General features: G+C 35.0%; 1 protein-coding gene across 7 annotated transcripts in view; it reads left to right on the forward strand.

Moving 5' to 3' along the window:
- MAST4 (microtubule associated serine/threonine kinase family member 4) overlaps positions 1-25,261 on the forward strand; it is a 221,933-nt gene that overhangs the window by 119,684 nt on the left and 76,988 nt on the right. For 2 of the 7 annotated variants that reach the window (XM_081945104.1, XM_081945105.1), the window contains exon 1: positions 5,166-5,581. The exons of the other annotated variants lie outside the window; for them this stretch is intronic. In XM_081945104.1, coding sequence (XP_081801230.1) covers positions 5,490-5,581 — 92 coding nt within the window. In that variant the 5' untranslated portion in view covers positions 5,166-5,489. Of the gene's footprint in view, positions 1-5,165; positions 5,582-25,261 lie in introns of those variants that run through there. 7 annotated transcript variants of the gene reach the window in all.

A 25,261-nucleotide genomic window follows, 5' to 3' on the forward strand; every position in this document is an offset into this window, starting at 1 on the left:
AAGTTTATATAATTTTATTGTCCATCCAGGAAATGGACTAAAAATAGTGTAGTAAGCCCTCGATTTACAAGCACAATTGAACCCAAAATTTCTGTTGCTAAGCGAGACATTTGTTAAGTGAGTTCTGTCCCATTTTATGACCTTTCTTGCTGCAGTTGTTAAGTGAATCATTGCAATAGTTAAGTCAGTTAGACAGCTATTAAGTGAATCTGGCTTTCCTATTGACTTTGCTTGTCAGAAGGTCACATAACCCAGGGACGCTGCAATTATCACAATTATGACAACTATGCTAAGAATCTGAATTTTGATCATGTGAGCATGGGGATGCTGCAATGGTCATAAGTGTGAAAAATGGTCATGTCACTTTTTTCAGTGCCATTTTAACTTTGAATGGTCACTAAATAATTTGTTGTGTAAGTTGAGGATTACCTGTAGCTTATTGCAAATACTTTGATAAAAAATACAGTAAAACACAATATAATTCCATGATTCTTTGGTCCTGTCTTCTGAATTTTTTAAGAATTTCAATGTAAGGGATTATCTGAAATTTACCACCCAGCTCTGCTGGCAGAAATATATTGAATTGCATTAATATGAAAGCCCAATGAAATGCATTTTTTGTAAGTTGTACTCCGTATAACACAGGGATTTCCAAACTTTTTGCAAGGAGGGCCAGATTTGGTGAAGTTAAAATGTGTGGGGCCGACCATTCAGCCTGATATTCTTTGAACCATTAACGTTAAATGCAAATGAATTATTTTATGAAAGGCTAAACAAATAACTGGCAGGGAGAAGAGGTTGTGAGCCGCTCGAAATTTGAAAACAGGCCGCAGTTGGCCCCTGGCTTCGACTTTGGATATGCCTGGTGTACAATGGTGGGTTCCGGATCCCTTTCCAACCGGTACGGTTGGAACAGGCCAGGCGTTGTCCACATGAACGCGCGTGGCGCATGCGCACACACGCACAGTATATTGTAGTGTCCAGTGATGCCTCTGCGAGCCTCCATGATGCTCCAGCTGATCAGTGTAGTGTCGCACAGGCACTGTACGCACCATGTGTGTGTGTGGAAGCGCTGAAGACTTAAAGACAGGTAAGGAGCACGGGCGGGTGGTGGGCCCTCCGAAACATCGGAACGGAACAATACCCAGTGCTCCGGGCAGGCTCCAGTATGCCCGTACTGGGGCGTACCGCCTGCAACCCACCACTGCTGGTGTAACAGCTTATCAAATTCAGTTTGTAATTCTGTATCAGCATTTCATCTGAAAATCCCATTGATCATGTTTGTTATATTTGCTGTTTCAAAAAAGATTAATATTTAGCTGTGAGAATAAGATGCGTCAAGTCTTGAGGTTGAAAATTAGCTTTTGGCCAATATTTAAACACACAAAACCATACCATCATTCCAGTTTTATGAGCCTTGCTTTTGGACATTAAGCACAATATTTTCACACTGAATAATTGGCATACAAAACTGATTTCGCATCTTTAATTTATCATAAGTGATGCCTGGGTTTAACTGAGCTCCATATAGGAACTGTAGTAGTATCTTGCTTTGAAAAAAATTAATGCAGCTGGTATGTGCTGGTTACTTTAAGAGAACTGAATTGTGTGCTTTATACTGAATATTGTAACTAAAATCCAATAAATAAAAACAGGGAACTTGCTATATATTATGCACCTTGATACTCATAGTAATTTTTTTTAAAAGTCCCTTGAAAAGAGCATGACCTTTGCTTTCTCAGGTTTCATTTGTAGTGAATGTTATAGAAATGGACTAGTGGTTACACTGTCCTTCTGGAGTTTACTAGTGTCTGTGATAGGAATAGAATAGGACAGGACAGGACAGAATATTCTTTACAGGCCAAATGTGATGGGATACACTATGAATTTGTCTCAAAGATTATTACACAATCATCTGTCATAAACAGTATCAATAAATATTCTATAGGTCTGTTTTTGAAGTTGGGATCTTTGCTTTTACAAAGCAATTATCAGTGCTGTTAGATACTTGCTTCAACTAAAGTGGTTTCCACCAAGGTCCTCTGGTCTGGCGGGAACAGAGGTTTAATCTCATTGGTCGAAGGGTCTGGCAGCTCCCTATAAAAGGGCTGCTGTCAGACTCAACCTTCGCTGGATTGTTCTTACTTGTACTTTAATAAAGAGCTGTTGTTGCCTTTAGCCTTGTGTGCCTTTCCATTACCTGATCTAACAAGTGCATTGATATAACTGTGTTAAATGGCTGATGGACACTATATTTTGCTGGATATTCATGGTGTTATGAAGATTGGTTTAATGTTCTTTTGAATTCTTTTTTAAAAACTTGGAACTTGTCATTGTATGAAGAATTATATATTTAAAATATTTAAAAACTAGGCTAAATAACATAATTTGTTTTCCTCCCTCCCTCCCTTCCTCCTTTCCTATCCTAAAGAAACAAAGTATACATTTAAAAATATTTTGATTGATGTACAAATACTTTAATGTACAGGTAATTCTCCTAGCCAAAGGCATGTTATATTTCTTTTCTGTGGATCAATATAGATATCAACCTAATATCTTGTCTGTTTTTTTCCATAAAAAAACTATTATCTGATATGTAATTCGTATCAGAGCACATCCTAACAAAAATTTACAATGTGTAACAATATTGGATGCTTGTCTAATTTTAACTCAGCATTATATAATTAAAAATTAGTTTTGTGATGGGTAAATTATAGATGGTAATTAAATATTGTTTGGCTCTCCCAGAACATGTTACTTTTGTTGGCAGTGTTACAGTTTTTCAAAAGGCTGGCAGCTAATAGTGAAGTTTGGTGGCATTTAGGATAGATTCTTCTGGTACCTGTTTTTTTTTCCTCATTACTTATTACTTCTTCTTTCACCATTGTTTGGATTTTAAATCTTAATCAAATGTTGTGCTGCTGACAATCTTTATCACAATCTTTAGCTACTATTGTAGAAATAGTAGTAACAGTATATAATCATTTGCACATTACAAATAGGTCCTTTCACAAAACATTCATTTTGTGAATTCTACTTAATGTATTTTTTACCTCCAGTTATAGAAAATGGGAATCCTAAGACAAAATTTCAGAATAATATTTGAAGCCTCCTTGAACGCAAACAGGTACAAATGCTTTCTAAACCAATGCAAAAGTTGCTGTACATAGTTGCTGAACAGCAACACTTTTCTGCAAGAGATTATTATTTGTATTGGATTTAAAATATTTCAGGACATGTCAAGAAAAGTCTGATACCAACTGCAAAACAGATAGTGCTTGACTTGCAACTGAAATGGGGCCTGCACATTATAGTTTTAAGTCATGATAGTTATAAATCACATCATCAACCTGAGTTTTACATTTTTTTGTGGCGATGATCATTTAGTAAATCCAAGGTCATTAAGCAAACCCATTGTTTATCATAAATTGTTTGTTGTAAATCGCGGTCATGTGACCCCAGGCCCCTGTAAACAGTCCCAAATATGAGCCAATTGTGAATGCCTGAAATGTGATCACATAACCCATAAACCAACTGCTTGCAAGTTGAGGACTACCTGTAATTAGCATTAGTAAAATCGTAAAGTGAATTTAGTGTTTTGAAAACAAAACAAAGTGAATCAAGAACTAAAGATTCATTTATTTGACTTACTGTATCTAGCTGCCCAGCCACAACCTGGGGCAGCTCGTAAAACAGCAAAATCATTAAAAACACCCAACAACTAGAAAAACAATAAAACTGTTGGCATGCCAGCATAATATTTTCTCAACTTCAGCACTGCACCTCGCTGGATTATGCAGAGATCTGGTTTCAGAGGAGGAAAATGGATTTGGAGCATAACTGGAATGCATGCACATTGCATTTCTAACATTTTCTTAAGTACACATTTTCCATTTCCGGAAAATATAATTTTCTTCTTTAAGGAATTGCTGACAGGTGTGACATGTACAAATAAAATGCATCATCTTTTACCTCCTTAAATTTAGTTTCATGAACATACCCATTGAGTGTACTGAATTCAAAATTTATGTATGTATGTATGTATGTATGTACGTACAGTATATATATAAACTGGAATACTGTATTTTTATCATGTAGTGAGTAAGTCGTGAGTAAGCATGAAGGTGCTTCAAAGTGAAAGAAACTCGGGTGTGTACTTTTAGTTATTAAATAGTTTCTCCTACCCCACCCAAAATTGTGGATTGTTTGTGAGACTATAACAGAGTTAATGTGTCTGAGAGAGATTATACTCATCTTGCAGTGGTTAAATCCAGGTTGTGGAACGTTTGGCAGGAAAATACTGAGGCGGTTTCCTTCTTATATTCTGCTTACTCCATCTGTACTGTAAAATGTTTTCGTTTTCCAATTTCACTTTCAGTCTTGGCAGTCAGAATATGATCAGATATATTAAATTATATTAAAATTTACAAATGCAAGAATATGAACGTAACCATCCCTGTTGTACTTTTCCTTTAAAAAAAGTATTATTTTTTGGTGTTCAAATTGTACTGTACTAAGCGCTCTTCCTAAATTGTCTGTAATTTGAGAAGCAGTTTCATTAAAATAATATGTTTGCGCGACTAAATAATGAAAAGTGTTTTGCTTTGAATATAAGTGATTATCACAGGATGAATATACTTCAATAAACCATCTTTCATATGTAGAAAAATATTAATATTTATAAGATCCTCTGATTTGAATGAAATGATTTATTCACACTTTTTAATATACCTCTTACTAAATTCCTCTCTTTTAATAAATAACTCCTAGAATATCTACAACAGCCAATTTAAAGAAGTGAGACCTTTTTTTTCCTTCCATAGTAAACCACACTGTTTTAATTTTCAATCTTTTATTAATCAGAAATACAAGTTCAATGATGATAGATTGAAGTCCTGGAAAAATCCCTGAGAGATAAGCCCATTTCCAAAAATTGTTTAGGGGAGAAATTGTATGGTCTTTAGCTTTTCCGATATTAAAAGAATTCTAAAAAAGTGAGAGTGTCCTTCATGTAATTGGGCTTTTTAAAAGTAGAATTATATGTTAAACCTATTATAACCGGAAAATTATAAAAGAAACAAAAACTATAGTTCCCCCTCTTGCTGGCTCAGAATGGTATCTTCCAAACAGATGACAAAGTACCTTGGCTGAATCACACGTACAGGAACAGAGTTTCAGCAGAACTGGAGTGTAAAAACTATTGTAATGCTTAGGAACACAGGAATTGTAGAGAGAAAAGGAAAGACTTTTTTTGTATTTGCGAGAAGAGGATTTTTAAAAATTGCTATTGTTATGATTATGCTTATTACTTTAGACATCTAAAGTAACCCAGCTGTTTGATCTACAGTAACGTTGTTCTGAGTGAAGTTAATATTTACATTTTCAGTGGTGAGAGAGAGAGAATCGAACTGGGATTATTTTTATTTTTATTTTTTCTATTCTCCATTCTCCACTTTTTTAAATAATTGGTGTGTGAACGTAAAGAGTATATGGATATGTCTGATCCAGCGATCTGGAGTGTCCTCTCAAACTTTACATTGCCTCATTTGAGAAGTGGAAACAGGCTCCGTCGAACACAAAGGTAAAACAGACTCCAGAAAACTCTTGTACTGACTTGTCTATTACCTATTTTGTAAAGTTTCTTTTTTTAAAAAAAAATACTGCATACAATTCTTTACTGTTGTCAAATAGGCTGAAAAACAGGTAAATATTACTTTAGTACCTTCCTGATTTTTGTTTCAAGTTTCATGCTGCTTTTAATAGTTGGTAGACTGTAAATAATTAGTGGATTTTGGACTAATTTAAATACAGGTAATGGGATGAAACTTTTGAATTCAGTAACTACTATAAATTTTATTGTTTGAAGTAGTATAACTTTTGTTAAGGAAGTTGAGGTATAAATTCAAGTTTGATCAAATTCTTACCTGTAGAAAATAAAAGCTAATGAGCTGCTGCTTTATTAATATTATGATTTTTTTTCTTAGAAGTTAATGTGTGGCAGATACTTAAAAATAGTTACAGAATATGTACTTATTTAGAAGCATGATTAGAACTACCTAAATCTATCTTAGGATAGACTGGCACTGTTGCTTATTTAGGTATGTGATAATATTGAGACTATTAAGAACATAATAATTATTATTTCAATCTTATTTTCTCACTTGTATGCATTTGTATGTTCAGTAATCTATCTGATTCAAATTACTTTTCTTATTCTATTGGAAGCAATATAGTAGTAGATGCATCAAAGTAATAACAAAGCAGAAAGAAATACATAATTTTGAAGTAATAGTGAAATAAAAATTGTTTCAAGAACAAAATACTATTCTGAAATGAGCACATATTTTTTCACATTAGTGCTTGATTTAAGTAACATGTTTTTATCCATATTTTTGTATACAGTTTGCATTCACTTATCCTTGAACAAACACACTGAAAGATATAGATAAATGAGGAAGAATTACTGCATATGCTATATTGTAATTTACTGCTCATTAAAGTCTGTCTACTGAGCTAGATGTTCTAAAAAATTCAATTGTCCCTTGTTTCAGGTCTCCTGCTTTTGGGGGAGCAATTGAATTGAAAACATGAGAAAATTATCACATTTATTAGGTAAACTGAGATATCTTTACCAAGACCAATTAAGAGCCCTATAATAGTAGATATGGAGTTCTTTTTCAGTTCAATTTTCTCTAGAAATATGTTTACATAATTAATAGTCTGACTTTTGATTTCTATGTTATTTAAGATTTTTAGCTTCTGGTTTATATAGGGTGTGTATAGATGAGACATTGGTTGATAAATTATGGGAAACTAAAACTGATCAACTGGAATATATTTATTTCATTACTTTATTTCAGTATTCAGTTATTCTCTCTCTCCCCCCCTCCCCTGTTTCCCCCAAAATAAGACCTCCCTGGATAATAAGCCCTCCCTGAAAATATTGCAATAGAGGAGCAGCCATGAGGTGACCACGCTCGCCACCTCCTGCAAGTGTCCTTCCCCACCCCTCCACCTTCACATTCTTGTATTGATACAAGGCACTTTGAGTGGTATATTCAGCAGTCCAGAATTAAATGCTAGATAGCAAATATCTATCTAAAACATAGAAGATATGGTCAGAACATGTTTCCCGTCTTCAAAATGCAAGGGTCCTTATATATAAAATGCTTGGCTTTCAATCCATTTTTCATGAGCCATAGCTGTGATAAGAAATTAATAATTTATAAAAATGAAAAAATGCTTTGAAAAATTATTTTAACTTAACTCTAAAGCAAACAACAAAAGTTTAGTAGTTTTCTAAATTATGGTAAAAGGGGCCATGGAAGAAAAATACACTCATGACAAGTTAAGTAGAGTGCAATCAAACCAGTTGGCAAGTTCAGAATCTGGCGCTTCACTATAAAGTTGGAAAATACGGAAGATAAGTTGCATTTAAAAATTGGAGTGGATTTTAGTAACTACTTGTAGAATGGTGTGAAGTTCACAAAAGGAGCTGTAGTCGAGTGCCAAATTGTTGCATACAGGTTTAATCTTTGGTTTTGGGTATGGGGAGAAGCTATAGACATAAAAGGCCAGTTGAGATTGAAATAGACCAGTGGTCTGAGTCAGTATGACTGAGTTTCCTAACCTATACCAGTACTTTTAGTGATTGACTGCTATCAGTGAGACATTAATTAAAATAAGAACAAATGGTAATGTTCTGAACATTCTGCTGGTATCAAATGCTTTTCTTTTTTCTAATGGTTGGAAATATTAATTTTATGCTTCTTGGGTGGGTCTCATCAGCTTTATTCCTTTTTTATTATTTTAAAGTTAGGAGAAATGATTTATATTTAAAAATATCCTGTAAGCAAATAAAAGACCTGGCAGTTGGCTTAAGACCCCAGTGGGGGAATAGCACACTGGAGATGGTTGATTGACTAATAACAACTTCCACTTTTCCCTGAACATTCTGTACCTTTCCTCCCCATCTATTATTTTTAGTTATAATTATAATTTAGTTATAATTGTGTTTTTGTTATGATTCTATTGAGATTTTATACACTTACATGTGTGTGTATAGACATAGATATATAGATATGTGTTTTCATGTTGATGTTTAAGCTGTCAGAGTCTTCTTGCAGCAGCATGAGTGGCAAACAAATATAATAAATAAAATAAAAACATAAAACTCTTCATTATAGGTATAAGCCAGCATAAACTCCATATGTTTTGGCTAATAAAAACTTCAATAAAAGTGTCAACATTTGCTTTCTGCCTTTCCAAAATTACAGACTTTTTCTTTATATATAGATACTAGCTAAATGCCCGTGCTCTGCTACGAAACTATGTGATCGGGCTTGATAAATCGACACAGCTTGAAAATTAATGAGTAGTTACGATCGGTCTCTCCTCTCGCCTTCTCTCTCTCAGGCTTGTCCCACAGAAGCCTCTCCTCTCCTATCCCCCTTCTCTCCCTCAGGCTTTCCCCACAGAGGCCTCTCCTATCCTACCCTCTTCTTTTCCTCAGTCTAACATCAGAGCGTTTTTCAGGTGGAGAGAGGGAGTAGAATGTCTAAACTCCCAGGCTGCAGGCTGGATGAGTCATGCGCTGGCCACACCTATGCCCAAGTAGTAATTGGAACAGAATTCTTTTCAGGTGGGAAGAGGGAGTAGAACGTCTGACTCCTTAGCATGTTAATAATAATAATATAAGAAATACTAATGATCTGATGGTATTTTCAAAAAATCCTAGAAGCCAAGAGGAACATATGTGCCAAATTTCAAGTTTGTAGGCTTTCCGGTTCTTGAGATTTCGTGATGATGTGTGAGTAGTATTTCGCTTTTATATATATGGATCAGGGATTCTGAGGAACAGCCAAGAATTTCTGGAAATTGAAGTCCACATATCATAAGCTCACTCACATTAGGAATGGCTACTCTATACCAATGGATCTTTGGTTGTGTTTCTAAATAATGGTGGGATTGTATTTATGAGACACATATTAGCAAAGAGCCCTTCCTTCCTTTCTTGCTCCCTCCCTAATAAAATTATAGAATGCAAGTCCAGATATGATCCAGTGGATCTGATTGCAATATAGGTGGTCCTCAACTTACAACAATTTATTTAGTGACCATTTGAAAAAGTGAATTATGACTGCTTTTCACACTTATGACCACTGCAGTATCTCCATGGTCACATGGTAAAAATTTGGACACTTGGCAGCTGGCATATATTTATGATGTTTGCAGGGTCCTGGAATCATGTGATCACCTTTTGCGACCTTCTGACAAGCAAAGACAATATGAAAGCCAGATTCACTTAATAACCATCTTACTAGTTTAACAACTGCAGTGATTGTAGTGGACAATGCAGTGGGCAACTGCAGTGGGCGAAACTGTCTTGCTCAGAACTGGAACTTTTGGACTCAATTGTGGTTGTAAGTCAAAGATTTCTTGAACATATAAAGAACATCTGGAGTTTTGCCTATGTTTGAGGCCTTATCAAATATCACTTTATAACAATACATAGCATGTTGAAAGCTTTCTGTAGGACTTCCTTTTTATTAGTCTGCATAAGTTAGCAATCGTTTAGGCAAATAGTACTGATCAGAACTATTTTGTGGTTTATTTTTTTCACGATAACCGGTAAGGTCAATTCTTTGATTTTTAGTATCTCCCTTAATGCGAACAACCACTTTTATTTCTCATAGTCTGGAGAAATAGACTACCATAGCTGAAGATACCAAAATATCATTTTGCAATTGAATGCTTTAGATATAGCCATTTTCAGTATGCACCAGACCAAATGACAAAATGTTTTTGTATTAAGGGCACCTCCTTGAAGAAATACTTAGTGGTTGCTGTATGTATGCCTTCTACATATATACTTAAAGCTTTTTTTTTTAATGCTAGACAAACATTTCACTATTTGCTCAGAATGGGACTAACTGTACTGCTTTAAAATACAAAAGTTAGAACCGTTGGTAACTATGCAAGCTATTAATAACTTGTTTTAATGTCATATCAGACCTTGAAGGGTGCTTCCACTAAGCACTGGGTTTTTTTCTTTTGTGTTCTCCAATGCAGTAGTGCTTACCTTAGTGAATGGGATATGGATGTCCATTTTCTATGTTAGTAGTTTCGTGCTTTTATCTCTTTTGGACAATTCTAGGCTCACATCTTCTGCTAAACTATGAACCTTAAAATTTACTGAAGTAAGTACAGTTGCCCTTTCAGGTTACAAGCAAAAAGGAATTCTTCTCTTTGGATCTAAGTTCTAGATATGATTACATCCCTATCGATGCTTGACATCAGAAGAAACAGCATCATATTCAGTCTCCATACATAGCCTGTGGTTTTGATGGAATAGGCCTTTTTGACCATTAACAGATTTCAGCATTAAAGGAAGTGTGTGCATTGATTCTCACAGCTCTGGGTAGGGTGAGTCTTTCACTGTGTGTGTATTCATTCAGCAGGATCGAATGAGTACTATGTTGAAAGCTTAAGTTAAACATTAATTCTCCTCTGGATTACCATATCCATTTTGCCTACAGCTGAGCCAAAATATAATTCTTGAGCTTCTTTGTTTCCTAAATGAGTTGCAACATAGGATTATTATGCATTTCAGGGTGCTCCCCTGTTGGCCTATGTCTTGACTTGAATAGTAACAATAAAGAAGAAACTACGACCTCTCTGTTCATTTTGGATTTGGAGGATTTCAAAGAATAACACTTAACAGAAGAACATTTTGTATTGTAAATGAAATTGAAGGTGGTGTTGGGGTTTGGAATGAAACTCAGGCCTGGAACATCAGCCACAGAAAATTGGTGACTGTGCTAAGATGAAGGAATTTTTCCCCTAACATTTTTTTAGATAAAATGTTAATGAATAATAATTGCTCCTTGGGAGACTCATAAACTTCATAACAAAATAAATCAACGTAGCACCATATTCATTTATAAGAATCTTAAAATGATAGTCTGAATGCTCGTGAATAGTCAGATTGCTATTTATGTAGAAAGTTTCATAAACCACTGTTTGACTGTTTGATTGTAAAGGGGAATATCTGCCAAAATATTGGTGCAGAAACCAGGCATGTAAATGGACACAAAGAAGATAAATGAAAAAGGAAGAAATAGTTTATCTTAATTGGACCTAAGATTGTTTCTTTTAGTCTCCAGAAGAATGATTTTGTTAATTTTATTTTTCTGACCTATTTTTAACTCAACAAATTATGAAAAGGCAGTTGGGAGATTCTTAGGATTGGAAAATGCCATACAGGTATTTATTGACATATGGCCACAGCTGTGACTGGAATTTCCATTATAAGTCACCACAGTCAAAAAGGGAATCATCCCCTATTTGGACTCAATTTTATAACAATTTTCATCACATCTAAATGATTACACGATTGTTAAGCAAATCTGGCTTCTTAAGCAAATCAGATTTTTGCTTGTTGGAAGCCGACTGGTAAGATTGCAAATCATGATCACGTGACTATAAGACATTGCAGCCATCATAAATGTCAAATACCGGAATTGTGATCATGTGATCGTGGGGGTGGTGTAATGAATGAATGAATGAATGAATATTTATTTCTTAGCCGCACCCTCTCCCGGAGGACTCGGGGTGGCGTACAATAAAACATATAAAATACATATCTGAACAAGACATACATATAACAAAGACGTATACTAAGACGTGTAATGGTCATACTGTGAGGCGCCTTTTCCGAGGTTGTTGTAATTTTGAAATGTTATTAAATAAACAGTTGTAAGTTGAGGATTCCCAACATTTGCAAATATTTTGAAGTAGTTTCAAGCTTTATAGAAACTGATTTTTCATGTAAAATTAGTCTTCATGTTTTAAACATAGTTTGGGTCATTTGAACATAGCCACATACATTTTGCACATGCCAGTGTATCTCCTTTGATTGGAATTAACAGCAGGGTTAGAGAAAAAGATTAGAAGAAAACAAAAGATGGCTGTTTATTCTAAATGTATAGTCTGTTATCAGAATAAGTTTTGATTTATTGTAGGCATACAAGGACCTTTAGTCCTTCCCTCCAATATATCAGCTGCTTGTGCTCTGTAAGCTTTGGGACCTTCCCAAATGGCATTCATGATATTGAAGTAGCTGCCATTGGGAGGAGAACTTGGAAGCTTTCCCATGTGCTTCTCATGGAAAAGTTGCTTTATGCTCAAGTGCAGGTCCTTATGTATATTTTTATTCATTAAATATTTCTAGCCAACCATGTCAGCAAATCTTTCATGGTTGATTAACTCTGTAAAAACAGTACAGGCAATCAAGAACAGTAGAGTACTGAAAGTGGTTGTACAACAGATGGCCCTTTAACAGCCTACAGAGATCCGCCTTAGATCAGAATGTGTGGACGAGGGATCAGAATCTATCCTTAAGTTTCTCATAAGAAAGCCTGTAAAAACCAGTTAAATGCATCCCTGAGTAAACCCAAATTTCCTTGCATTAGACAAGAATTCACTAGAGTCTTTCATTTTTTAAGTTTTCCTGGGAGGAGTTTGGGTTGTGTGGGAAGAAAGTTTTAAGCCCACAATATAATACTTTCAAAGATTTCATTTTAATGAAATCTTCAAAGAAAGAAATTCAGTCATATTTAGACTTAATGCAGGAGCAATATACCATGTATCAGTTTTGATTGCCAATATCTATGGAACATATTTTTTCTGTATGCATTCCTATTCTCCACCTTCTTGCTTGTTGTTTACAATACAAAGCTTGTATTCAGATATATATGTTTTTCATTTTGTACATGTTTTGCTGGTTTTCTTATGTCAGGTGGCAACCATTTGATTATTTCATTGTGGTTTTTTTTTTGTTTTACCACTTTTTCCAAACTTCCAAATTATTATCATCATCAGTCAAAATCAACTATAGGATGAAGACCTCTTCACTGAAGATAATGGAGTATAAACTACCATACTGATCTGGCAGATAGATTGGTAGATAGATTGGCAAATAGATGTATTTGTATTTCCCTGTTTAGGGCTGAAAGAGACTGCCTCAAAGTCACCCAGCTGGATTTCATGCTTAAGGCAGGAATAGAACTCAAAGTCTCCTGGTTTTTAGCCTGATGCCTTAACTACTAGATCAAATGGACTCTCAATTCAGGAGCTAGCAATCTTTTTTTGGGGGGCAAGATGAGCCTGACATTTTTTTGTTCTCTCTTTTTGTTTGTTTGTTGCTTTTGCGGAGTTAATGCTGAAAAATAGAAGAGCCAACTATTGTGGTTTGATAAAACCAAACACAATAGAAGACCACACTGTATTAAAAACACACTAATAAGTCTAAATTTCACCTCCATAGGAAGATGTTTAACAGCTGAAATAACTATTATTCAAAAAGCCCTTTATTTACAACATGGTTCATGATAATGACAAATTAGAGGCAGGTGAGGGTAAATCCTGTAGATAATCTGACCTCAAATCAAGGTGGGTTGCTCCTTTTCAGCCTGGAGCGGACGAACCGGTAGTGGCAGTGGTGAGAGGCTCTGCCCACCCACCTGGACTCTTCTGCGATTGCTCATGTGTGAACCGATAATAAAAAAAAATAAAAACCCACCACTGCCTCAAATCATTTAGGAAGTCTGTCAGGAAATAAAACTGGAAAGTGATTAAACTTTTTCAGGACTGATATAAAGGAATGTGTAAAGCAGTCTCAGGCAAAAGTCTTTTTTGAATGACATGCAGTCTTCAAACCTGTTTTTAAAGACATCAATTCCCACACATAGTACATTACAGTAATAATATAAATGAAGAGTTATTAAAGTTTGGATCATGGATTCCAAACCTTCCTTCAAAAGGAAAGGATGTAGTTAGCGCACAAGTAAAACAAATCCTGTTAACAGGATTACTGCCATTATTTTCCCTTGATCTTTCTGAACAACATAGCATAAACATGCCTGTAACTATACTGTTCCTTTTTTGGAAGTATTGTTATCACATCAAAAATAGTTACATTAGGTCGTCTAATGAATAGGGCATCTCTCTTGAGTGAAGTATTTCTCACTTTGTTATCCCTATGATTAACTAAAATGGGGTTAAAAAATTAGACAACAAGTAAGTGTATCTGTTTAGATTATGAAAAATAATCTGAACATGTCTGTTCATAACTTCCTAAAAATTCACTCATTAACTTTGATTGTTGGTTTGAAGTCAATAAAAATATGTTGTTTAAAAATATCCCGCTTCCTATAACTATGTACTATGAATTTATAGCTAACCAGCTACATCTGGAGATTACCCTTACTTAAAATGATACAGGAGAAATCTGGAATTTGGTGATCCAGCACAAGAATAAATTTGCTTATGCACATTTTCATTATTTCAAAATGGTATTTTTAATGCAATATACATTTTTGAAGTTATGATTTACTTTGATTCATATACATAGATTATAGTTATCTTAGGGGACATATGTTTTAGACTCTCCTAGCAATTATTTTGACTAAAGTAAATTGTATAACACATAAATACAGTATAAGTTAAACTTTTCCATGTGCCAAAAGGCATGTGTAGTCAAAGGTGAGATGGAATATTTTTTACATTGGGAATTTTCATAAACTTATTCTGAATGAAACAGAAGAAAAAGCAGTTAAACAAGTTTTGCTGCTGTCTGGTTTTCTTTTTATTTAGATGGAGTGTGTGAAATAATATGACTAATATTGTGCCACCCAAAGATTACTAGCAAATAGGTCATGCCTTACTTTGTCTAGGAAGCAAGAAGAGACATGTTAGAAAGCTAGGGTCAGGGGTTTTTTTTAAGCTTCATTCTCACTTTAGGTATGATGACTCTTCTCTTCCACTTCCTTATACTAAAGGGAACTAAAAGGTGATGTAATGCTTTTCTCATAAATCCATACTTTCAGATCTGAGCAAAGACTTGTTTCTATTTACATGGTCCTCTATTTCCTTGTTAAAACAATCAGCAGAGGACTTAAGAGACTTGGCCAATTGAATGAATTATCTGCAGCAGACTAGAAAACAGGAAGTGATTTGAATATACCTGTTGCCAATATTTTTTCCCTGACAAACATTCCTGTATGACAAGCAGAAATCTCACATGTGAAGCTTGCTCTATAGTTGAACAGTTTCATTATTCATCATGGCAGGTATTAAAAAAAAATATTTACAAATTCATTGTGCTAAACCAAACCAGGGCTTTCCAAACTTTTAGGCTGTGGAAACTTGTTAGTTTAAAAAGAAAATTCAGAAGCCCTTTTCTATCACAAAGCAAAACTCTAGCGATAGAAAATTGCTATGTATGAGTGAAACTTTCCTCCCCCCTCTCTTAAATGCCATCAAAGATTATACAGAATATAGTTTGAAAAACACTATGAAACCTGATGAAAATGTGTTTGTTTCTCAAATGTGAATGATAAGTGGAGGAGAACTTAAGGCATTTAACTTATTTATGACACATAATGGAACATATATATATATATATATATATATATATATATATATATATCTATATCTATATCTATATCTATATCTATATCTATATCTATATCTATATCTATATCTATATCTATATCTATATCTATATCTATATCTATATCTATATCTATATCTATATATATATATATATATATATATATATATATATCTCCCTCAAAGAGGGATTGTGGACATGTACGAATAAAATATTAAAACATAAAAACAGATATAAAATTTAAAAAGAGGCAAGGCTGATTAAATATCAGTGTTAAAAGTTAATTAATGGGTGAGCTTTCAGGGCACTAACCAGCACCATCACAGCCATGTTTCGAAACCTTGCCAAAAGGCCAGGTCAATTGACAATATCATTATTATTTCAAAGCTACATTAGCTGTTTGAAGTAGTCTAGATAAGAAGCACAACCGTGAGTACAAATTCTGTCAGGGGTCTCCAAACGTGACAATTTTAAGACTTGTAGACTTCGACTCCCCAAATTCTTCAGCCAGCATTATATTGTGCATTAACAGAAACTTACAAGACTTAAGGTATTTCTACCCTCCTTTTACTTTCTGGAAAACTAGGGAGGTCTCTTCTGAAACACTTTCCATATCGCCCCCTTCCGTTTTGTGACCTCAGATATGTTTTACATGATAGTTGTCCAGCCTGTGGTTCTTTCTCCTGCCTCCCATCTCCCAAGAGCTTCACACACACTATTACATTCTACACAGGGTTTGGCCTTGAAGGTAATCTGAAAGCTACAGTTGGTATTAAGTCAACTGCTTGTAGGCCGACCAGTCAGACTGGAATAGCAGATAACAGTGACGTTGTGGGAGTTGTAATGGCTGCAAGTTTACCTCTGAGTCTAATTTAAGGTTTGTTTATAGTTATAAAGTCCTTACAGCTCACATCCTTGTTACTTCCGGTACTATATGATCCAGGGAGAATCTATCCATTGACTACATCCTGGCTGAGAGGAGAGGATAACAACCCTCCCAGCCCCTATGTTTTATACCCGAGATACCCAAAGTCTTCTCAAGTGCAGCTTTCCAACGTTGAAAATAACCTGATCCCTACCGATTGTCACCTGAGATCCTCATGTTACAATGAATTATATTATGTTATATCATTTGTACCTTTTTCAGTATATAGGAGAAGAAGAAAAAGGGACCGAGGACTAAGAAAATGCCACACTTGGAATACTGCATCCAGTTTTTGGTCACCACAATGTAAAAAAGATGTTGAGACACTAGAAAGAGTGCAGAGAAGAGCAACAAAGATGATTAGGGGACTGGAGGCTAAAACATGAAGAACGGTTAGAGGAACTGGGTATGTCTAGTTTAATGAAAAGGACTAGGGGTGACATGATAGCAGTGTTCCGATGTCTCAGGGGTTGCCACAAAGAAGAGGGAGTCAAGCTGTTCTCCAAAGCACCTGAGGGTAGGACAAGAAGCAATGGGTGGAAACTAATCAAGGAGAGAAGCAACTTAGAACTAAGGAGAAACTTCCTTACAGTTAGAACAATTAATCAGTGGAACAATTTGCCTCCAGAAGTTGTGAATGCTCCAACACTGGATGTTTTTAAGAAGATGTTGGATATTCATTTCTCTGAAGGGGTGTAGGGTTCCCTGCCTAAGAAGGGGGGTTGGACTAGAAGACCTTCAAGGTCCCTTTCAACCGTCTTATTCTAAAAAAAGGTATTTTTTTTGGGGGGGGGGAGACATATAAGTAGGGTTTAAATTGATTTGTGCTTCCATGAAAATAGTGAATCTTTAGAAAATATAATGTCAGCAGAATCCTTCCCCAACTAAATATTATGCCTAAAAGAAAGACCAACCAGCTAGATTGCATTTTATGTGATGGAATATGTATGATGATTACAACATCAAAAGACTGCATCTAAATCTATTTATAGTTTAAAAATTATTATTTGACATACAAACATATTCTGGCTACGGAGGTTTCTCATTCACAGACTGTATCACAAAACGTCTGACTTTTAGTAAACTCAGACAAGAGTACGATGGCCTGAGGTGATGCTGCAAAATAAACAAATCTACATCAACTGCATGGATGACTCTGAGTTTTATTATTTTACATATGGTTTTTGGGATGGATCTAGTCTTATTTTATGATTTATATAATAGTTTCATATGTTGCCTTTTTCCAAATTGTGGAATACTTTTAAATCCCATCAGTGTTTTGCAGTTGCCCTCCAAAATTTGATGGAATGGTTGGTCAGAACAGGAATGCATGAAAATTGGACTCATGTGCAAAATGTCTACTGCTATCTTAAATTAATGCACTTAGGATTTTAGATGAAATATTCTGTATTGCAAGGAAAAACATATTTTACATTTCTGTGAATTCTATGAAACGGTTAACATGAAATAATTAGTTTACCAAATTTTCCAAGGTTAATAATCCTGAAATTAATTATTTCTGTTCGTTCACACTCTGGAATTAGCCTGAAAAGAAATGTTTGCAAAAATAAGAAACCCTAACTTGTTTTAGTTGAGAGATAAGAGAAGAAGAGAAGAAAACAAAAATATTATTTTTTGGAATGTCAGTAATTTTCATACAGTATATTAATTCTGTACGATCATCTGGTGGGTAAATTTTAGTTCTAAGCTTTTGGCTGGGAACCACTTCCTTTCAGAATTTGTGCATTTCAAGATCACAGCTCCTGCATTTTTCTATGCAGTTTCAACTTTACAGTGCATATAGTTTAAACAATTACTCTCCCAATCTGAAATGTTTATGAACTGGGCAGAATGGGTTGGATGCCAAGTTTCATTCCATTGATGACAGTGTGTAATTCTTCTTGCTGGTATAAAACAAAGCAAAGGAAAGGTACAGGCAATCCTTGTTTAATGACTGTCTTGTACAGCAGGTATTTGCAGTTACAGTGGTGATGAAAAAGTTACCTTGCTGCCAATCCTCGCACTTATGACCTTCACAGGTCTATAGAGCATAGGAAAGTTGAACTTTGCCAGCGTTTAACTTTTGCTGTAGTCTTTGGTTCTAATACCTCTGTTCAAATAATACCTTTTCAATGTGCAGGCAGTCTTGACTTACAACAGTTAATTTAATGTCCATTTGATGTTACAACAGCACTGAAAGAAACAACAACTTGCAACCATTTTTTACGACCATAGCAGCATCCCCATGGTCACGTGATCAAAATTCAGATGTTGGCAACTGACCCACATTTATGATAGTTGCAGTGTCCTGGGGGGTAACCAGATCTAGTTACCTGCGTGATCGCATCCTGCCCCATACATCCCTACGACCAATCCGCTCACACAGAGAGGGACTTCTCCGGGTGCCGTCCGCTAAACAGTGTCGGGGGGCGACACCCAGGAGCAGGGCCTTCTCTGTGATGGGCCCAGCCCTGTGGAATGACCTCCCCCCTGACATCAGGACTACTTCCGATCTCCGCTCCTTCCCGTGTAAAGCTCAAGACCCACCTTTTTCAATTATCTGGCCTGGCTCAACCGTAATTTCATTCTATTCCTCCTGACAGTCCTTTTTAAATTTGTAATTTTTAATATGGGGTATTTTAATGGCTAATTTTATTACTACTATTGTGATGTATTTAATAACTGTTACCTCCTCCGTGTACGTGTATGTGTATGTGTGTATGTGTATGTTTATATGTATATATGTATGTACTTTTATTGTACGCCGCCCCGAGTCCCTTGTGGAGAGGGAGCGGCTAACAAATTAAATTTATTATTATTATTATTATCAATGTTTGCGACCTTCTGACAAGCAAAGTCAATGGAGAAGCTAGATGCACTGAACAACTGCATTACTAGCTTAACAGCTGCAGTGATTCACTTAATGCTGGCAAGAAAAGTTGTAAAATAGAGCAAAATTCATTTAACAACTGTCTTACTCAGAATAGAAATTTTGGACTAAGTTGTGATCATAAGTTGAGGACTGCCTGTACATTATTAGATGTAGAGGGAGGGAGAAAACAAATTGGTATTTCATCCTCTGTTATATCAGAAATTGTCTAGGGACATTTTAAATTGGGGCAAGTATTTATGATTATTTATAACAGGATTTTTATTTTAAAAACACCAAGCAGTGTATTTATAATTCAATATATGCATGACAAGATTTATTCTGTTTAATTAGTTTTAATTATGGTTATTATGATTATGTTACAAATTGCTGGGATTCCTTGTGAGTTGGCTTTATAAAACACTGAACTAAATAAACCTAGTAATTGGCCAGGGGCAGACATACTGTATTATCATTGTCTGCATCAATTGATCGGTGTGTTTGATACAGAAGAATTCTTGGACCTTTTAGAATTCTGTAAAATACAATAAATCTGTGTTGTTTAATATTTGTAAGAAGTGTTTACTATCAAGTTGTTTGTTTCCTATAGATAATCTGGCATCAAATGCATAATTTATATATTTTGATTATCCCAGCTGGCTGCCTGAAAAATAGCCAAACAAAACAAGCTCTTAGTCCTTGGGAATATGATCATGTAAAAGTTTGAATGTTCATAACAAAGGGCTTGTAAATATTCTAGTGTTCTTCATTAAACTTTGGTCCTTACATTCTGCTTCCATTGCTGTTATTTATATATTTGTAGGCTTAATTGAATAAGAGAGTTAAAATAATAAATAATAAATCTTTGAAATCAAGATTTAGTTCTGTCGGTTCTGACAATCTCTTCTATAAAGAGTTCTGTAGATACTATTTATGGAATAGGTTACTTTAAGGAAAATTGTGGCTTCAATAAAACCAATTGTATGAAATAAATGCAAAAACAAAAACCAGAACCTATTTAGTGACTAGTTTTGTAATCTTCTGGAAAACTCTAAATGGTTCTCTTCATTTCCTTGGAGTCAATTATTATGGAAATAAACCAAGACTTGTGAAATATTTATTTTTAATATGGCATTGAATTTGGCAATAGAATACAGTTTGGTTTTCATGTGTTTTACTAATTGAATTGAATTGTGTTGCTAAAGGTTTGTAAAAAGCCTATTGGAAGTGGATTATTGTTTTATGTTTAGGACCCCTCAGTATGTTCCAATATTTTTTCCATAATATGAGGCTGAAGAGTTGCATTTCAATCAAGCCAGAGTGATCTGGACTTCTTGTTGGATCTTCTGGTGATTTGGATCTAGAGGCTGTTGGTGGTTGCCCTTCAAGAGCTAAAGCAGGCTGCATAGGAGGCCCTTTTGAGAGTTGGCATGGGGTAAGGAGCTTAGGTGCTACATCTGGCATGCCAATCAATTGCTTGGCAGCTGATGGTGTGGCACAACAATGGAACTCTCTTAGAGGCCTTATTGGTTGGAAGTGGCTACAGAAGAAGAGACTGCAGCAACAAGTCTTGTTATGTGTGGGAGCAATAATGTATTGGTAGTGAAGCAGAGAGTCAAACAGGACCGTGTAGTTTTTGCCCAGTTCCAGTTACGGTTTTATATCCAGTTACAGCCATGTGGGCCTCAGATACAGAAAGATGAGTTTTCAATCTCTGCAAGACTGGGAGTTCACTTATAGGGATGCCTGCTATCAATTGAAGAACTATTGGGTTATATTATATATGGAGGACCTGGTTTATATTATTGATACCTGGAAGAATATTTTTGATGTGGCTAGACTTCAAAGTAGGGGATTGAATAGCTGTGTCATCAAATAATTTGTAGAAAGCTTGCCCCATAGGTAATTAACTGGATGTGACATCAGCTGAACTGGCCAGGACTGGCTGAATCTCACCACTTGTGTCAGAAAGCAGAATACAACAATTAAAATAAATCACAAAATATCCTTCCCTACTTAAACCAGTGTGATCCTAATGCCAAATGAAATGCTTTCAGGGCTGAAACACACATTTTTGTTACCTCAGCATGTAGTCTGAATCCAACATTTTTTTTTAGAATTGTTGCGAGTTGAGCAGCAATAATGATGATGATGATGATGATGATGGTGATGGTGATGATGTTCTTGGTTGATACCTAGGACATTGGCAGCAACCTGTATCAACCATTAGCACCAGTCAATGGTATTTGTGATGCATTTTTGAATCTTCAGTTGGCTGAGTTTCATGTTTAATGAATAAAATATAATAATAATATGCGCACAGCAATATTGATTCTATTTACCAAAGAATATAATTGGGTGTGGAATGTTGCAAGTACAGCAGACAGTTGAGGAAATAAAAGGACATTGGAAGAATATCTGAAGGACAGCAAAGAAGATGCACTGAAGCTAGCACACCATGAAGGCTTACTGAATACTGGACAGACAAAACTAGCCTACAACAGAAAAGAGATATGGCAAGGCAAATTATTACATGGCCAGTACAAGCACACAAACAAACAAATAAGCAAGCAAGGAAAAAATTGCAGGCAGAGCAGAGAACAAGACCTGGCAACAGGGAAATTGAAGCAAGAGCCAGAGTTAATTCTGGCTGCACAACATCAAGCCTTAAGAACAAATGCATACAAAGGCACAATTGAGAAGACAGCAACAGGTAGCAAATGCCATCTCTATAAAGAAGCAACAATGGTGATTGGAATATCTGCAAATAATACCATTTGCCTGCAAGCAAGAATTGGTGGGCCCCCAAAGTAGACAAAATAATAGAAAATGAAGAAGCTAAAATCCTCCATGACCTCAGAATGCAAACAGACAACACCTGCCATGTAACACCCCAGACTTAACAATTGTTGATAAGAGAGACAAAAAAGTCTGGATAGCAGACATGGCAGTATTTGGAGACAGCAAAGTAGAAGAGAAGGAAATGGAGACAATCACAAAATACAAAGATCTGCAAATAGAAGTAGAATTACTATGGCAAAAGCAAGCAAAGGTAGTATCAATAAGTGTCTTGGGTGCAATCCCAAAACAAATGCAGCACAATTGGGCATCGACAACTGCAAAAGGCAGCTTTACTTGAACAGCTTACATCTTGAAACCATACCTGTAATACCATTAAACAACATCCCAGGTCCTTGGGGAAGGACTCAATAGGTGGATAAAAATTCCAAATCCAGTCTAAATATATGACTGTGCGACCAACCATAATTATAATAGCAACTGTCAAACAGCTTGGGTTATTATAGAAGATGAATGATTGAAGTCTACAGATAATACAAAGGGATAGGGTTTGAGGTTTTTCAGGCTGTATAGAAGTTTATGGCAAGGCTTGAATATTTTGTTAAGTTTACACCTGTGATACTCCCAGTAAGGCAGTATTAAGTAGTCAGTCCTTGGTTATTAAGTGTTGGCTACTGTACTTTGTAAATAGATAAACTGTAGTACTGTGTCTAAACATTAGATATCCACATTTTAAAATATAGCTGTTACCCTTATGTGGTGATATATGCATAAAAGTAGTTTCCTATTAACCAAACAATAAAAGAGATGCTGAACTTAATAAATTACATATAATTTACTAACATAGTTAATCACAGGCCTTATTTATACATAACACTGATCTATAATGTTTAATTTTGGCATAATTTGATGTACAAACTCATCCTAAGAAAACAAAATTAATGGTTCAGCCATCATGATAAGATGATCAGAATAACCATGTTGTAGTTTAGTGTTATATCATGTAGTCAATTAAATAAATAAATAAATAAATAAATATGGAGTTATACATATAATAGCCACTCTTTTTAGTCAGACTTGTGTTTCCAATAGCTTTTTAATTAACCTGAAGTTGTTTTACATGTACAGTAACTGTAGCCCTTTCTCTTCCAATAGATCAAACTGACCTTTGTCCAACATTATTCATAAAGTATTTCCTTTAATTTGAACAGTATTTATGTTATGATGGATGTCAACATTTGCTCCCTAAATCCATAATTATCATCGGTCTTATTTATATAGAAATAATATAGAAGTAGCATGTAGTAAGTAGGCTTATAGGTTAATATGACATTTAATTATTTGTTGCAGGTATTTCTGCATGATGCATAAAATACACATAATAAATCTGTAGAAATCACAAAGTTCTTCAAAATTGTTTTGCACATATAAAATTGAGTTATTTCCACCTTTTCCTCAAGAATTTTCCTGTAGTTGAATTAAGCTATTGAACTTAGGTTATCATCTCTATAGATCTTTGGATGACAAATGGAACTTTAACATTTAGTAGATGATATTAGCTGTTGTTTCTTGCATTGAAGCTAGATACCACAGATATTTCTATACATAACACTGCAAATGGTTGATTCCTATAATACTGTACTAGTTCAGCAATTTTGGGATAATCAAACAGTGTCTGCATCTTGTGAATTTCATGTCTTTCCCACTTTGTGGCTTAGAATTTCTTCACTTTTGCTTTACTTGCAACAACTATCTTTGAAAAATTATTTTAAGAACCATCAAAATATTACTGTTCCTTCAACAAATTTGAACCAAAAGCTCATAGAAGCATAATATAATAATAAATAAAACCACAGCAAATTGTTTAAGAAAAACAATGGAAATACATACTGGTACATAATTTACTTTTTTGGCTAATTAGGCTCATCCATGGTTGCCGTTGAAGAATAAGGCAAAATATGGATACAGGGTCACTGACTTCCAAATACATCATCTCTCTTTCAAAGCATGATTAAAAATTGGAATTATTAGCAAACAACTTCCATTTCAGCGCCAAAAATACTTCCTATGGCTTTCACGTTCATGTATACATTGGCTTTTAAGGATATAATATTCTTAATGACAGTAGGCATGAAGGTACTATCTAAAGTATGTGGTACAATTTTCAGTAGAAATAAGACTCTGGCAGAGTGTTGCAGAAATAATGTCGGTGAAGGAATGCAAGAACTGTAAATTAAATGTCAGCTCTGGGAAAATAAGAAAGAGACTCAAAATAACATTGCCTTGATTGTGCATGATATAAAATGAGACAAAGGGAAACTCTGGCAGCCTTTCAAGATGCTATTATTATACCCTACAGTGGTAGAGTTCCAGTAGTCCTTGTGGAGTCTGCTTCCTGATATGATTTATTTTAAAGAGCTGACCAGTTTATCTTCTACACATCCATGGTCTTGATGAAGATAACCTCAGTTCCTGTTAACCAGTTATGCCAGTGATGATTAAATTTATATAGTTGGAAGTGACAAGTTTATTATCAAATATATTTGGATCCTTTACAAAATTGAAATGAAACTACGTTTAACTTTTTGATAGTATATGCCTCCAAATACATACATACATACATACATACATACATACATACATACATACATACATTCCATGACACAATTTCCTTTCAGATAAAAAATGTTAGGCAAAGTGTAGAGAGAAAGAAAAAAAGGAAGAAGCAAAAGAATGTTAAAGCAGGGAATCAGAAAATGTAAAATAGTTAAATATAATTTATACCAACCTCTTCATATCTTTCTGTCTTGAATTCAGAAATTCATGTACAAAACTATTTTGTACATACAGTGCTTCATAATTCCATCCTCAATTACTTTGCATGCCACTTAACCATGCATTTAGTCTGTGCAGTGTTAAATCATTTGCAACATTTTGCTTTATTGTTCATCATACAGTACTGTTATCTCATATAGCAACTAATCTTCAAACAATATTGACTCATTCTTGGGTGTTTGTCTGACTTTTTTCCTATTGTTTGTCATTTCAATTTCACTCATCTACCTAACATAGTATTTTCTTCTGGATTCATTATTCAGAATGTTGCATGGTTTCCCCCCTCCCAAAACTCATCCTAGGTTGAAGGCCCTTTGCAACCTTACCAGCCAATGTCTAACAAGCAAAGTAAATAATGACTACCTGTAATGAGAGCTAT

Source organism: Natrix helvetica (genome assembly GCF_964273705.1).
Source record: "Natrix helvetica genome assembly, chromosome: 2".
NCBI classification, from domain to species: Eukaryota; Metazoa; Chordata; class Lepidosauria; order Squamata; family Natricidae; genus Natrix; species Natrix helvetica.